At 44.1% G+C, this 14,312-nt stretch overlaps 1 protein-coding gene across 1 annotated transcript in view; it reads left to right on the forward strand.

Annotated features, from left to right (window-relative positions):
- Nucleotides 1-84: 84 nt before the first annotated feature.
- OGFOD3 (2-oxoglutarate and iron dependent oxygenase domain containing 3) overlaps nt 85-14,312 on the forward strand; it is a 34,725-nt gene continuing 20,497 nt past the window's right edge. The window contains exons 1-6 of the mRNA XM_032706738.1: nt 85-191; nt 448-701; nt 4,432-4,507; nt 5,378-5,420; nt 11,639-11,703; nt 12,295-12,351. Coding sequence (XP_032562629.1) covers nt 85-191; nt 448-701; nt 4,432-4,507; nt 5,378-5,420; nt 11,639-11,703; nt 12,295-12,351 — 602 coding nt within the window. The remainder of the gene's footprint in view (nt 192-447; nt 702-4,431; nt 4,508-5,377; nt 5,421-11,638; nt 11,704-12,294; nt 12,352-14,312) is intronic.

Genomic DNA, 14,312 nt, shown 5'->3' on the forward strand with positions numbered 1-14,312 from the left:
CCCGGCCGAGCGCGCTCCCCAGGCAGGCCAGGCCAGGCCAGGGCGAGGCGCGCCGAGCGCATCGCTCGCCGCGGAGGAGGCGCGATGGCCCCGCAGCGCCGGGCGCTGCCCCGCGGCCCCGAGAGCGCCGGGACCGGGCCGGGACCGGCGACGGGAACAGGGACGGGCCGCGGGGGCCGCCGGCACAGCAGGTACCGGCACAGGGGGGCCCTGACCCGCACCTCCCGCCCGCTGCCCCGGGGGCAGCAGTGCCCAGGCCCGGCCGTGGGACCGCGGCTCCGGCGGAGCTGCGGTGGGAGGCGGGGTGGGATCTCGGGTGTTTGTAAATATATGTGTGCGTTTGTGTGCGTTTGTGCTCAAAACCAAGGCCGAGCGGGGCTCCCCAGTATCGGCCGGTCCCGCTCGGCCCGTCCGTGGCTCACGGGCCCTGCTGTGCTCCCCCCGCAGCGCCAGGAAGGGCCGGTCCCGGCAGGATCCGCGGGGATGGCGGGCGAAGGCAGCGATCCTGCTCCTCCTCCTCACCGCGGCCGTCGGCGGCCTCGTGCTCTGGAGCTGCCTGCTCGCCCGGGATGGGATCTCCGGGGATGGGATCCTCCAGGACGGGGTCACCGAGGTGCTGGCACATCGCAGCGACAGCCTGCGGGACAAGTTCGTGGAGATCCCCTGCTCGGAGGACTACGACAGCCACAGACGGTTTGAAGGTATTCGGGCAGGCTTGTCCCACGTGGGCTGACTGTTCAGAGGGCCGTAACAGCCGAGTCTGTGAAACCAAACTTGTGCTGCAAAACTCCCGTGTTTCCAGCAAACTCCTGGTCACTGAGTGTTGCTTAAAGCCCCAAACGTTCGTGCCCCTTGGGCCAGCCCAGAAGTTGTTCTGAGAGGTTACTCTGTCATTCCTGTGTAATTCTCTTCTGATGCTGCTTTGCTTGGCCTCTGTGAAATAAACCTTTCGCTAAGCCTGCTTCCAGTTTCTTTTCATACTCTGTTGATTCCTGAAATAGGCTTTGGGAGTGAGTTTGTTGCTGGTCGATACCATACAGGGTATGGAATGGAACTGGTTTAGGGCATTGTCTGTGTCACCAACATGTGGTAATTGCACAGGTACCAGTGTGTGACACACTTGTTTTGAGATGTGCACGTGCTGATATCTTTTGATGCTGCCTACAGAGCACTTCTCTGCCTTTATGTCCTTCAGCTGAACCTGGTTTTTTGTCAAATTGGGATTTGTTTTCCTTGGCACTTATTTCTTTGGAGGGTTGATATTGGTTCTTCAAGAAAAAGGAAAGATTTCCATCTTCTCTGATGAAGACCTGTCAAGAAGCCACTAGAAAGGAACCTTCCTTATTGGGGGTATTTTTTTTGATAGGGCACCTGAAAACACATGTTTTGTGTTAACTTGGCATAGTTACTATGAGAAGAAACTGCTGCTGGCTTTATTTCATAGTGCAAGGCCAGAGAAAACTGCAGCTGGTGTTGCCACAGATTTGGTTATGGCTAAAACTCTCTGTGTTCTCTTACTGAGGCTTTTGCTTATCAAAAGAAACCCCCAAAACCAACACAACTCTTATCTTTCCCTTCTCGGGTTTGCAAGAGGAATTCTCTGAGCTGTGGACTTGTGGTCTTGGCCACCCCATCAGTTATTCTTTCTGTCTTAAGGAAGGCAGGAACTTGAGGGTTATCTGTGACCAGGAGGAGGAATGAATGTGTTCATTCACACGTGTCTACTTGGGGATGTCCCGAGGAGCAGCAGCAAGTGCTGATTGTGGGGTGAGATGTGACCTCTTGGCTTTATGAGGACGATTGACTTGCTGATCAACCCAGGAGGCACAAAGGGGAGGTATCTTGTGTTTGTATTTTGATTTTCCAATTAGGTGTTTGCTTGCCGCTGTTTCTCAATGTATGGGAATGATTTGCGTTTTTAGTAGATGTTTTACGTGTGTTGCCCTGTGCGTTCAGAAGGGGATCAGCGGTGTTGGAAACGCGGGAGCAGCTGTTAATTGGTTAATTGAAGGCGTGCTGTGCTAATGAACCCTGCACTTGGCTTTTTCCCCACGCGAGGGGGATGATGAGCTGTGACAGCGCCGAGCTCGGTGTGTTACCCACAGCGGAGCGAGGCACAGAGTGCCAGTTGGGGTCATTGCCAAACTGGATCCAGCTCTGGAGCTTTGGCCACTTTGGAAACAGGTTTCTATCACTCAATAGCTCCTCATTCCCAGCCTTTCCTCTGGCCTGACCCCCACAGCTGCGGGCTCTGTGTCAGAAGGAGGCACGTTCCTCTCATCACTTGGTGTCTGATGCTCCGCTGGGAAGTTTCCACAGCTGAGATGAGCTTTTTATTTATGCACCTGCCCCCTGCTTCCAACTGAACTGGTGCAACTGAGCTTCCAGTTTGCTTCAAATGATGTGGTAGCTGGTGGCAGAGCAGGTTTTATTTCCTTAGCACTGCCTGCCTGTAAACATGCTCCATACAAAATGAAATTTTTCAGGGGCTATTTTTCAGGGGCCAAGCACTTAAATTATTGTATTTGCAGAAGGAAGGGTGTTGTGTGAGCACAGTCTCATCTACATTCTGGAGGCTGTGGCCAGATCTTGGCCATTTCTGCTGCCTTGAGACATGGTTAACTACTTAAAACTACTGTGGCTACTGGTGTGTCTGATGAAACTCCTGTGTGGGAGACAGTATTAAGATGCTTTACCAGAGATGAGGTCAGTGGATGTGGAAAGCAGAGAAGCCTGTGAGGAAAGTGGAGGAAAAGGTCTGACACTGAGACTGTTACAGGGATGGCAGCCAATAAAGCTTTGCCTGCTCTTGTCCTGCTTTGAGATGGACTGTTCCCATGGCAGGGGTCTGGAACTAAATGATCTTTAAAGTCCCTTCCAACCCAGACCATGGGTTCTGTGCATTAGGGGAGCATCTTCATGGAGTCTTTTATCCTCATGGGAATTATGTCTGTCTTAGCAGTTCTTGGCCAAATACCACTTAGAAGGAGATGAAGCTGCAGTTTGGGCACTTGGAGCCCTGTGTTACATTGTGGTTTCTGTGCACTGAACAGGAGCAGGGGCCAGAGGCACTACTTGTGTTTTACATGTTTTGATATGTTCCTCCTTTACCTTGATTGAAGAAATACATCTCTGATATCCAAAGCTGACGGTGCCTTATTGGATAAGGGGATGATTTTGTGTCTACTGGGCATAAATTTGTGGAGGCTACTGGGTACTTGTGATACTAATCTGAATTTCTCCTGAGTGCAGGTTCTCTGGGATTGCTTTTAACACTTCATTGCTCCCATGTGCCATGGTCTCTGAGACAAAGATGACACATTTCTGGCTGCTGAAATTGTTTTCAAACAGACTGTTCTGATTTTGCCTTAGTATTCACCCACCGTTTGTGCCTTACTCTTGGTACCTGACTGACTTTATGCTGGACTGTATTTTTCTTGTTTGTTTGTTTGTTTTTTAATTTCTCCATTTGGAAAAGCTTATGCTGTTGCCTTCAGAACACCTCCTGCCATCTCTTTGTCAGAGACCCCAGACACGTAACAATTGTCTGAGGTAACCCTGTAATTTTGCCAAATTTGGACTCTCCAGCACCAGCCTTTCCAAAAGGACAAGATCTGTGCTGATGTTTGCAGCTGGAAATGGCACAAATCTCTCCTGAGATCAGAGGGCTTTGCAGAATGTTGTAGAAAGGAAACTCCCAATAGCCAGGTTTGTCCTGGAGTATTGAAATTCTCCTTTGAATTTACTTTTTCCTGGCTCTTCTCTACCTGCAGCTTTCCCTTGCAGCCCACAGGAGACATGGCTGGGGTATATCCAGTAAGATGGAGTGGAAATTCCTACAAAGCACTTGTGCTGTGGCAAAACTTCTCCTTCTGTCAGCCTGGTCATACTTATTATTTGCTTTTAATCAGAGCAGACTGCTGCTTTTGACCTGCATGGGTGAATTGATTGATTTCTTTGCAGGAGTTTTGTGTTCTGAGGAGCAAATAATCCTTGAAGAGACACTCAGTGCAGGAGCAGAACATGTATTGGCAGGTGGCAGAAAATACTCTCAGCCCAGCTTTTCTGTGGCTTTACATCTCTGTGTGGATCTTTCCCAGGAAAGTGCCACGTGTGACATCCCAAAGTCTCTGGTGGCTCAGAATTGATCTTATTTCTTCTTGCCTGAAGACTGTTGTGGACCAGACTTCTAATTCCTTAAGAACTTTCATTTATTCTTCACCTGGAACTCTTACTGCTGGCTTTTCATTCCCACGAGCTTTTAAAATTCAATGTTGGATTTCTTAGCAAGGAATTTTAAGGGACTTTTTTATCAAATCTGTCTAAGCTGTGTGCCTCAAGACACTTGTGTGCAAAATCTCATATAAAAATCTGCCCTGCAGGTGGCTGAAGTGGTTTCAGTGGCTTTTTTTCTTCCTCTTTGTGTTCCAGGGTGCACTCCTAGGAGGTGTGGAAGGGGTGTGAGCGATGCCATAATCACAAGGGAAGAAGCTGAAAGAATCCGTAGGTAATTTTTCTTTTAGCTCTAACTTTTCCAAGCACTTACTTTAATGACACTGTGCCAGTCTTTGAGGTGCAGCACAAAGCTCAGTAGCTTAAGCAGGATGGGTTAAACTGGTTAAAACACTAAATTTTGGGGTTTAAAGCCGTTCTGTATTTTTGCTGTAGTGAAGGCAGTTCTCTCACAGAGTCTCTGAGGGGCAGGAGTGCTTCACTGAAAAAAAGGAAAAGGAATTAAATAAGTTTTAAACGATTTTCACTCAGCCTCCTGTTTCATTTGGCCTTTAAAAGCAGAACAAAACCACAGAAATCTCCTTTCAGCAGAGTCTTTCTGGGTAATTATGGACTGGTGCTGACCTTGTAGTCCTCCACTAAGTGCTGTGTTTTAATCAAATAGTAGGGGTCAAATTGTGCAGTTAGAAAAGTTATCAGCCTCTCTGAGTGTGATTGCACTTGATAATCAAGTAAGTGGGGAGTGTCAGTAGTGCTTGAAGGGATGTGCAGCTCCTGAGTGCTTTGTTCACTCTGTGATTCAATTCAGTTTGGCTCCTGATTGTGATTTTCTGCATTGTACAGGTTTATTTGTACTGCCCTCAGAATAAAGATCTGGGGTTTTTTATGTTTAACTTTACTTGGCCAGAGTGTATTTAAAAGATAATGTTTTTGGGGTTATTTTGGGGATTTTTGGGAGGGAGCTGCAAGCTCAGAAATGTTCTGCAGAAGAAATACTTCATTTTTATGACAGGCTACAAGATTCAATTTCTAATAAATGGGAACTTCTGTTAACTCAGTTGAAGAGTTACATGTTGTAAATAAGGATTAAAGGACAAAGTAATCAGACTTCAGTTCTCACCTGAGATTATTGTTTTGCCTGCAGAATAGCAGAGAGGGGACTGTCCTTGGGAGGATCTGATGGAGGGGTGAGCAGTGTCCTGTTACTTTCTACATTCTTTTACTGCCAAGGCAAGATTATAAATGCATTTTTGGGGGGTCGAGGAGATGGAGAATTTTTTCCTTTCGTTCAAACTTGGAAATAAATTTGCTTGGAAAGTTATCTCCCATTAATACCTCTGTTAGCAGTGTAACTCCTGACTTGTGCAATACAGTTGCCATTTCCTTGAATTCAGTTTAGTTATTTCTAGCACCTCTCTTGAACTGATTTTCTTTTCATCTGGAAACAGTTACTGTAGCAGAATTGCAATAGTTTGACTTCTGAAACTAAATTACAGTGGTTCACAGCATCAGGTAAAGATTGGTTTTGTGCAGTGACAAAAAAGCCATGTAATGTCTTAAGTAAACCTTGGAATATTATTCTTTAAAATGAAACCAATCCCAGTTATCTTTAACAAGCACATTTATTTTAATTTCTTTGCCCTGTCTTTGTTCTCAGAATGCTTTTGTGTACTAAAAGAAACTGTTTCTTGACTATTTGCAAACACAGCCACTTCTTTAGGCCTCTGCTGAATTAGGGCATGTATTAGCAGAAAAGGAGAAGGGCTTCAGTGGAGAAAAATAAGACTTTATTGTCCTTGTGACTGATGAGAAAGACCTGCAAAAAAACATAAACCGAGAAACTGAAGCAGTGCTGCCCATCTCAAACAATATGTTTAAAAGATTTAACAATCTGTGTTCAGTTCTGTTGGGATCCCTTGGATTTCTTACAGTTCTGTGGTTGCCTGATTTGCCACTTTGCCTGTTGGGACCCTCCCCTTGGCTCCTGGCATTAGTGGGTTTCCTCTCCTGTGCTTTTGGGGCCCTACATGTGATTTTTTCATTGCACTTCCACAAAGAGGGATTACAGGGGTAAGGTATAACACAGCCAGCCTCATGGATTTGGACCACAGAAAGTGTTGTCCAGCTGGGGGGTCAGGGAACTGGGGAACCTGAGGCAGAGAAAGCTTGGAAAATATTTGAGGGGGAGTTAAACTTTCTGCCCCAAAGCACAGAGCTGGCCAGGGCTGCTGAGCTGGCTTTGCTGGACAACAAGCCAGAGCATCAGAGAGATATAAATCCATCATCTATGTTATGTTGGAAGCATCATTGAGAGGTTTTATTTAGAGAAGAGGGAAGTGAGGGAGAGGGGAAGATGATGCTATCACTGCAATAAAATAAATCTGCTGAGAATCTGATGTGCATGGAGAGGTCTGGGCTCTGAGCCAAGCCTGCTCACATGGCTCAGCAGCTGTAAGTGTGAGGAAGTTCTTGTGTGCTGTTAATCCTTAGGGGAAGGTGCAAGAACAAAGTTGTGTAGTATTGCATTGAGGCCTTACCCAAAATAGTGGATAAACCCTGAAAGATGTTAAACAGAAAAGCTGACCAGTGTTTCTGGGAGATCATAGAATCATGGGATGGTTTGGGTTGGAAGGGGCCTTAAAGCCCATCCAGTCCCACCCTCTGCCATGGGCAGGGACACCTTCCACCAGCCCAGGTTGCTCCAAGCCCCATCCAACCTGGCCTTGGACACTTCCAGGGATCCAGGGGCAGCCACAGCTTCTCTGGGCAACCTGTACCAGGGCCTCCCCACCCCCACAGGGAAGAATCATGTACAGGAGAAGCCTTTAAATACAGTTTCTTTACCAGGTTTCTTTTATACTTCTTTCTCCTGTTCTGCCATTTCCCTCTCTCTTTTCCAATGTGCCAGCTTGTATTCCCCAGGTCATGGAGTGAATCCTTTCCCCAAAGTGCTGTCTTGGCTCTCAGGTGTCATTAGATCCTGCTGGGTGTGAGCTGATGGGGTTTAGATGAAACTGTCTTTCTTCATTTGAGCCTTTCATCTTTTCCAGTCTCTTACCTACATAGCATACAAAATGTTTCCAGTCTTATTTCATCCAGCTGCTTTGCCTGTCTGCTCTCAAGCTTCAAGCCACTTAGATTAGGACTGGCTTGTTGCTTTAATTTAGAGTGTATGGATAATTCTATCCAGTTATGCCTGTTGTTTTAAGACTATATTTTTTCTTTTAAAATACCTTAAATAACTCCTTGTTGCTGTTTAATTATTTTTAATTCTTTCTTTAGCCACTTTGATCTCTCCACTATTCCAGATAAAATGTCTACAGATTTCTACTGGGGTGCAGACTGCATTTTCATTCCCTTGGATTTCTTCTTAGCCCCCTTTTAAACAACATATCTGGGTTTTTTTTTGGTCTGTCATACTTATTGTATTTTGAATTCACAGAAGTGTGTTTGTGTCTGTGTGTCTGGATATCATTTATTAATTTAAAGACCTAAACTTGCAGTTTGTGACTGTCAGTTCTCTCCTCCCTTTGTTGGCTGCCCTTCCCTGGAGTGCTGAAGCACAGCACAAAAACTTCTTTCCTGTTGAGAAAGTCCTGACAAACACCTGAATTATTGAGGCCTCCCAGGAGTCACGCCCCAGTTGTTATGCTGAACTCTCTTATCTTCCTTTGTAATTTTTCCTGGATTTATTTTTGTTTACACACACACAGAGTGAGGCTGGAGGAGGCCACGGTAATCTTCTGGTCTGACTTTCAACAGAATCCAAACAGGAGTATCTTCTCCACCACTAAGCTGCTTTCCCTTGTGCATCTATCTCCTGCAGTTGTTTTATACCCTGTTCCTTACTCACAGAACGTGAATTCCATTGTTCTCTTGATGTTTGCCTCAGCTTAGTTTTTTTCTTCTTCATAGCAATAATGACATTTCCCTTTTCAACCTCCTGTGATGTTATAATTCTTCCCTGCCTACTCTTTCCCTGCACACCCCCTGCCTGTGTTACCCCTCCAGTCCTGACTGGTTCCTTCACCTCCTTGGAGGTGCTGCCATCACAACAACGCCCTGGTGGAAATGAAACCACTCAGTTCCCCTCACACCTCTTGGCATTTATTTAGAATTCCCAGAAAAGAAATGCCTGGATGAGCCACTCAGCTGCAGTGTGTGTCCTGCATTCCAAGAGAGCTGGCAGGAGTGGCCATCAAGCCCTCCCTCTGCAGGGAGAATTAATTGATTCATCTCTGGGGGAAGCAAACGGCCTGTGCAGCTGTGATGCCAAACGAGGGGTTCTGGTGTGAGCCCACCAGCCCGTGTGAACAGTGGTTCTGCAGACTGTGCCCCTTCTTGCTCTGCTTTCAGCCCTCCCAGCCAAACTCTGAGGTCCTCAGAATGCTGCCAGCTCTGCCTTTTCCAAGGAGAAGCCCCTGCAGGTCCTATCTCATACCTCTACGGGCTGTGTAGTTTTCTTCCTTCCCAGTTAACCTCCTGATAGCCCTTAGGAAACCCATACTTGGGAGGAGTGAAAGACCTACTTGGCAGCCTGTCTTTCACTTCCCTCACAGCTGTGTGCTGGTGTGATTGTTTGGGCTTAACTCCAAAAAGCTGGAGAGGAACTGCTTGTGTCCAGTCTGTATCTGGTGTAAAGTTGTCCTGGGCTCAGTAGCCAAATATTGCATTTAACTTCCACAATAACCTGTACCTCTAGCAGTCTGACCGATGTGTAAATCACACTGGTTACACTTGTGTCTCCTAATTAATCCTAATTAATCTAAGAGGCATTTCCCTGAGACCATACCTCTTGTCTGTCTGCTCCTGTCTCAAGTAGGGAAGGGTGTGTAAAGGTGGGATTGTTTTGGGAGTCTGTGCAAGGCTCCCTGCAGTGACACCAAGTTTGTGCTGCCCAGGAGTTGGTGGCCAGCTAGAACCTCCACTGCTCTTCCTTCTGCTCAGCTGCAGTGGGTGAGCATTCCCACAGCAGCAGTGGGGAAGGTTTTGAGTGCTGCCAGCTCCTCTGTAGACAAGCAGAAGTAAGTTTTTTGCATTCTTCTCCTTTGGGAAGTGTGTCTGCTGTTTTCTTTAGAAATATCGCTTAAAACCTTTTATGGGCTGGAGGAGTTGGTGTAGATGTGAATAGGTATTTAATGCTTGGCAATCCCTTGTAGGGAGGAACAAAGGGAGGGCCTGTCATGCTTCCCAAGATGGGAAAATTGATCCTTTTTGCCATATGCTGAGAAGTGCTGAGTACTTGAATGTTCTTTTTGAATCCTTTTAGCAGAGGGTAGAGAGTATGGGATTAACAGTACTGAAGGTTTGAAAGAACATGTATTTCTGCTTTTTATTTTTTTGAGGAAGTTTTATTTCTCTTCTATAGAAAAGTTCTGAAAACCAGGATATGGGGGTAGTTCTGTCAAACAGCCTCTCAAAATAGGGTTGTGGGTATGTGTTTGCCACCTCTGTAGAGTTTTCAGCCTGGGAACACTGACCTGAACTGCAGGCTGACCTTTGGTCAGATAGCTGGGCTTGAAGTAACCAAGGTTTTCTTCTCAGTGTCAGAAATTATGATGAAAAGGTTTAATTTTCTGAAATGGCAGAGGCCAAAATAAATCTGTTTTGGTTTCTTTCCCAGGTAACTGTTAAACAAATAGTTCTGTGCTCATCTGTAAACACAAGAGCTGACCTGTAAACAACTTAAACAACAGGCTTAAGTTGTTTCTCCCTGTTGGAAACAACCCCAAGGAATGTTCTTTCTTTTCCAGATTCCCTTTTCAGTCTTCATCTGGCTTTTCTAGGCTTTATATTGTAGTTATTACCTGTTCAGTTATAAATACCTACAGTTCTTGGAGATGCCTTTCATTGGTTCACTTGGTTATTTTGGGTCTTCCTAACTGTAATCATCTGAGAAGAAATGTGTGAGTTTGAAAAGGACGTGGAAAGAGTTAGAAAGGCAATTTGGTTTTAAATTAAATTCATCTTTTCAGCTGTGTCTTGCTACTTCTTCTAATCTACTTTAGAAGAGCCACAAACATATTTTTGAAGCTGCACACGCTGTGGCTTATATTTTTGTACAGAACTAGGGACCAATAAATGAAAGTATTTTGCTGGTGAAGCTTGAGTAAAGCCTGTTACAAGAACTGCTCTTGCCTGAGTGTGAGATTACTTGTTTTCTTAACAGTCCTCTGAAGCTTTTGGACAACTGTGGGAAGGGGAGGTCTGAAAAGCTCATGCTGTGTCCACTTGAACAGCTTGAAACTTGATGTGTTTTTCAAGGGGTAAATAAAATTATTATAAATAAGACTATCCCTTGTAAAAGGAGATGTCAGTGGGGGTTCCCCTGTTTCAGTTCTGGAGCTCAGAGCAATTGAGGCTGCAGAGATTTTTCTGAGGGACTGTTATGAGTGTTTTCCTGTATCACAAGTGTTATTACTGCTGGGATTTTGTTAGAATAATGTGAATGGTGTGTGGTGCATCAAAAAAATGACAAATTCCAAGATGAATGCTTTTGCCTGGATATTGTGTATCAAAGATGTGATTACTTTGGTGTCAGGCAGGTTAATTAACTGTTTCTATTTGATATTTCCAGTATAAGAAAAAGGCTGCTGTTAGAAGTGATATTTTTAAATACTGTTTAACTGATGCAAACCAAACATGTATTTTGTGGACAGCAAGGGACATACAAAAGTGTACTTTATTCAATTCAGAGAAATATTTTAGAGTCCTGAGGGGTAGCTCTCCATCCTGGCCAGTCTGAATACTAATCTTTTTAGCTCATCTGGAGCTTAGCAGAAGAGTTTGGCTTGAACTGGATGAAGAAATGGATTGAATTTTCATATGTAAAAACTTTTCACTGTGTGGTTTTCTTTTACAACAGTTTAGAAATTGAGGAAGAGAAAGTTTGGCTTTAGTAAGCCTTAGAATTCTAATTGTTCTTTTAAACAGACTTTTTTATGTCTGTATTAAATATGAGAAGTATACAGGAACTCAGGGTGAAGGAGAAGTTTTAATAACAAATGCTGGGCAAGATAAATATTAGTGCTGCTACTTGAGCACTTCACAAATACTGGAAAATTAGTCATCTTTGTGTGGAAGGGACATGTCTTCAAGAAGGAATCCTGGAACATAGTATTTTACCCCCAGCCCATGGCAATTCCCTGTCAGGTTTGAATCTCAGGAATAGCAGTCCTGTGCCTTTTTCAAAGTACCTGAACATTCTGTGCATCCATACAGTGATCTCAGAGAGGTCTGGAGTAGTAAAGTAAATGTTATATTGTGAACCCAAATGCCAGAAACCAATATTTTTACTTGGGAGGCTGTGGAAAGTGAGAGCCAACTTGGGACAGTTATTAAAGGTCATAGTTAAATAATGATAAAACCTTTTCATGCTCATTTTTCCTTCTGTTTCCTTTTCCAGGCATCAATTTTGGACTTGCACTCCGGAGCTCTTTCCCTGGGGAAGCATTTTGTTAATTTGTACAGGTAAAGTGGGGCTGTGGCTTCCTGCCTCTTGTTATCCCACACCATCCATGCCCAGTCCCTCTTCCAATTTCTCAAGCCCTGTGGGCTGGGATTAGTGATGAGAAACTGTGGAATTTGCTTGGATTCACCACGGTTTCCACGACCAGTTAAAGAGCTTTTGTGGCATGAAAACCGATCTTTTGTTGAGCTGGGCTCTTTGAAAGCTGCCATTATCTTTATTTTGAGGTTCCTGCACCAGTAAATCATAGTATTTTTTCACAGTTATAGTCTAGTTTGTCAGCAGGGGAAGAAATCAAGTAGGCTGAACTCTTAAAAATTTGAATCCATGTGCTCATTTTGTGATTTGGGAGGGAACTTTTTTTAATGCCTGGAGAATTCCATTACCAGCTGCAGCATTTTGATCCTTTAATCTTTCAGCATTTAATCTTTTAGCAGTGCACATCACGCTCAAAAGCATTTGTAGGATTTTTTGTGTTGCGTTTTCACTCTTTGACTGTGAGCAAATCACAGGTGGGGTGAGGAGGCATCTTGGTGTTACTCAGGGATTCTCATTCAGCAACTCCTCTTTTAGCCTGTTGTTTAATTTTTCAGGTACTTTGGGGACAAAATTCACGACATCTTCACAGAAGAGGATTTTGCATTGTATCGGTAAAGGCTTCCAATAACTGCTGAATGAACCACAAACCTGAACTTTGTATTTGGGGGGGTTTTTTAGAGTGCAGGTTGGGAGGGGATTGTCCTTTGCATTCATGCATACACTTGATTTTGCAGCTCAGACTAGTAATCTCTGAGAAATAAGATGAGGAAGAGAAATAAGAGGATCTTTTGGTGACTGCTTTGATCAACAACATCAGCCATGTCAGGGCACTTCTGATGGTGTAAATGGGATCACACATTTCCCTCCCTGCCCAAGGGCTTGATGCAGCCCTGTGAGCAAGGGGAGCTGCTTTATCCAAGTTCTGAGGTGATTTGCTGGGACGCAAAATCCTTTATCATGAACTCCTGTTTCTTGTGTTAGAGGACAGAGACAATTCTATGCCATTATTACATCAGGATTGTGGGGTTTGGGGGGTGAAGTGTAGCAAGACATTAAAAATGGTGAAGCAGGATTTATTATTATTAAATGACTGATGTTCTGGCTGGAGAAGGAGAGCATAATCCCCCTCACAAGTAGGTCTATAATGTCACAGCTTTGGCTTCTGGTGCTTTCAGCTTCCCTGTCTCCCTTAAGGAAGACAACAAACCCAGTGAGTTCCCTGTGCCTGTGAAGGTGTGTGGCCAAAGGAACAAGCATTCTTTGTTGAGCAGACACAGTGAATCTTTTAGTTATGCATTTCAGCTGGTTTCTCATAATTTAAAATACCCCTGGTTTGAACACTTTAACTTTTTTTTTTTTTTTTTGTCTTTTTCTACTTGCTTTTGTGAAGGAATCTGGCCTCCCTCTAGTGGTGGTAGGAGTTTGAAGTAGTCAAATAGGTTTATTAGTTTTATTAAAATAGTAATTAATTAATATTATACTAAAATATTAATCACTTAAAGCTTATTTCTATTCAGTAACTGTTTTTAGATACCATTGTACTTACAGATAAACTTCTTTAAAACACGTTTACTTCTGATCCCAAAATGGCAAAAATGAGATGGTTCCTTGATTATTATTTAAAGAAAATATATAATTTCTATTTCACATTAACAGAAGCATTCAATTTTTCAATAATCTAGTGAATTGATGCTGTGAGAAGAGACAGCTGCTTGGGAATATCAGTATTCCACTGGGATTTCATGCCAATATAGGGGATGTTTCAGCCTGGTGGATATGAAACTAAAACGAAATCTATTGTTAAATGTTTCTGTTCATATTAATGGCAGTGCTTTAACATGGATTGTAGTACTTTATGGCCTTGATGAATGATTTTATGCTGTTCTTGGGAGCATTTATCTTCATTACTTTCCCTTGCCTACCAAGGTCAGTTTAAAAATACACTCTTGAGAGAAATAACTGAATGTAATTCGTGTCTAAGTATTAGTGATTGCAACAATAACAGACCTGAGTAGGCATCCTGAGCCAGGGGGATGGTTTCTAAACTGTCTCTGTCAAAATTATGTCGCTTCAGAATCAATTATGGTTTCTAGGCTGATGCTTTAACCACCATCTGCCAAGCACATCACAGCAGTTCCTCTTGTTTCACAGAATAGATGCATCTTTATCCAAAAGGGAGACCTTTAAATCAGGATGTTTGGTGTGAGGGTTGACTTGAGCAGCAAACAGCACCATCAAAGATTTATTGTGAAAACCTTGCAGCTTATTAAGGCAGAGACACAGAGCAGGGGAAGAGCTGATGATTTGCTTTCTGCATGTTGGATTTGTGTTCAGGCTCTCTGGCTGGAGGAGATCCTTGCCTTGCCTGCTCCAGCTGCCTCTGGGGCTGTTCCCTGGGAGGAGCAGTGGTGCTGACAACTGGGATAACGGAGAAGTTGTGTAGGATTGAACTCAGACTGTTCCTGTCACTGTGCTTGAATCACTTTGCAGTGGCTCCCAACTGCATTTTTTGCTCTTCTGGGCAGAGCCTGTATCTTACAGAAACTGTTTTGTGGCTCTTTTAGTCCTTTTT

Source organism: Chiroxiphia lanceolata, chromosome 19, assembly GCF_009829145.1.
Source record: "Chiroxiphia lanceolata isolate bChiLan1 chromosome 19, bChiLan1.pri, whole genome shotgun sequence".
Taxonomy (NCBI): Eukaryota; Metazoa; Chordata; class Aves; order Passeriformes; family Pipridae; genus Chiroxiphia; species Chiroxiphia lanceolata.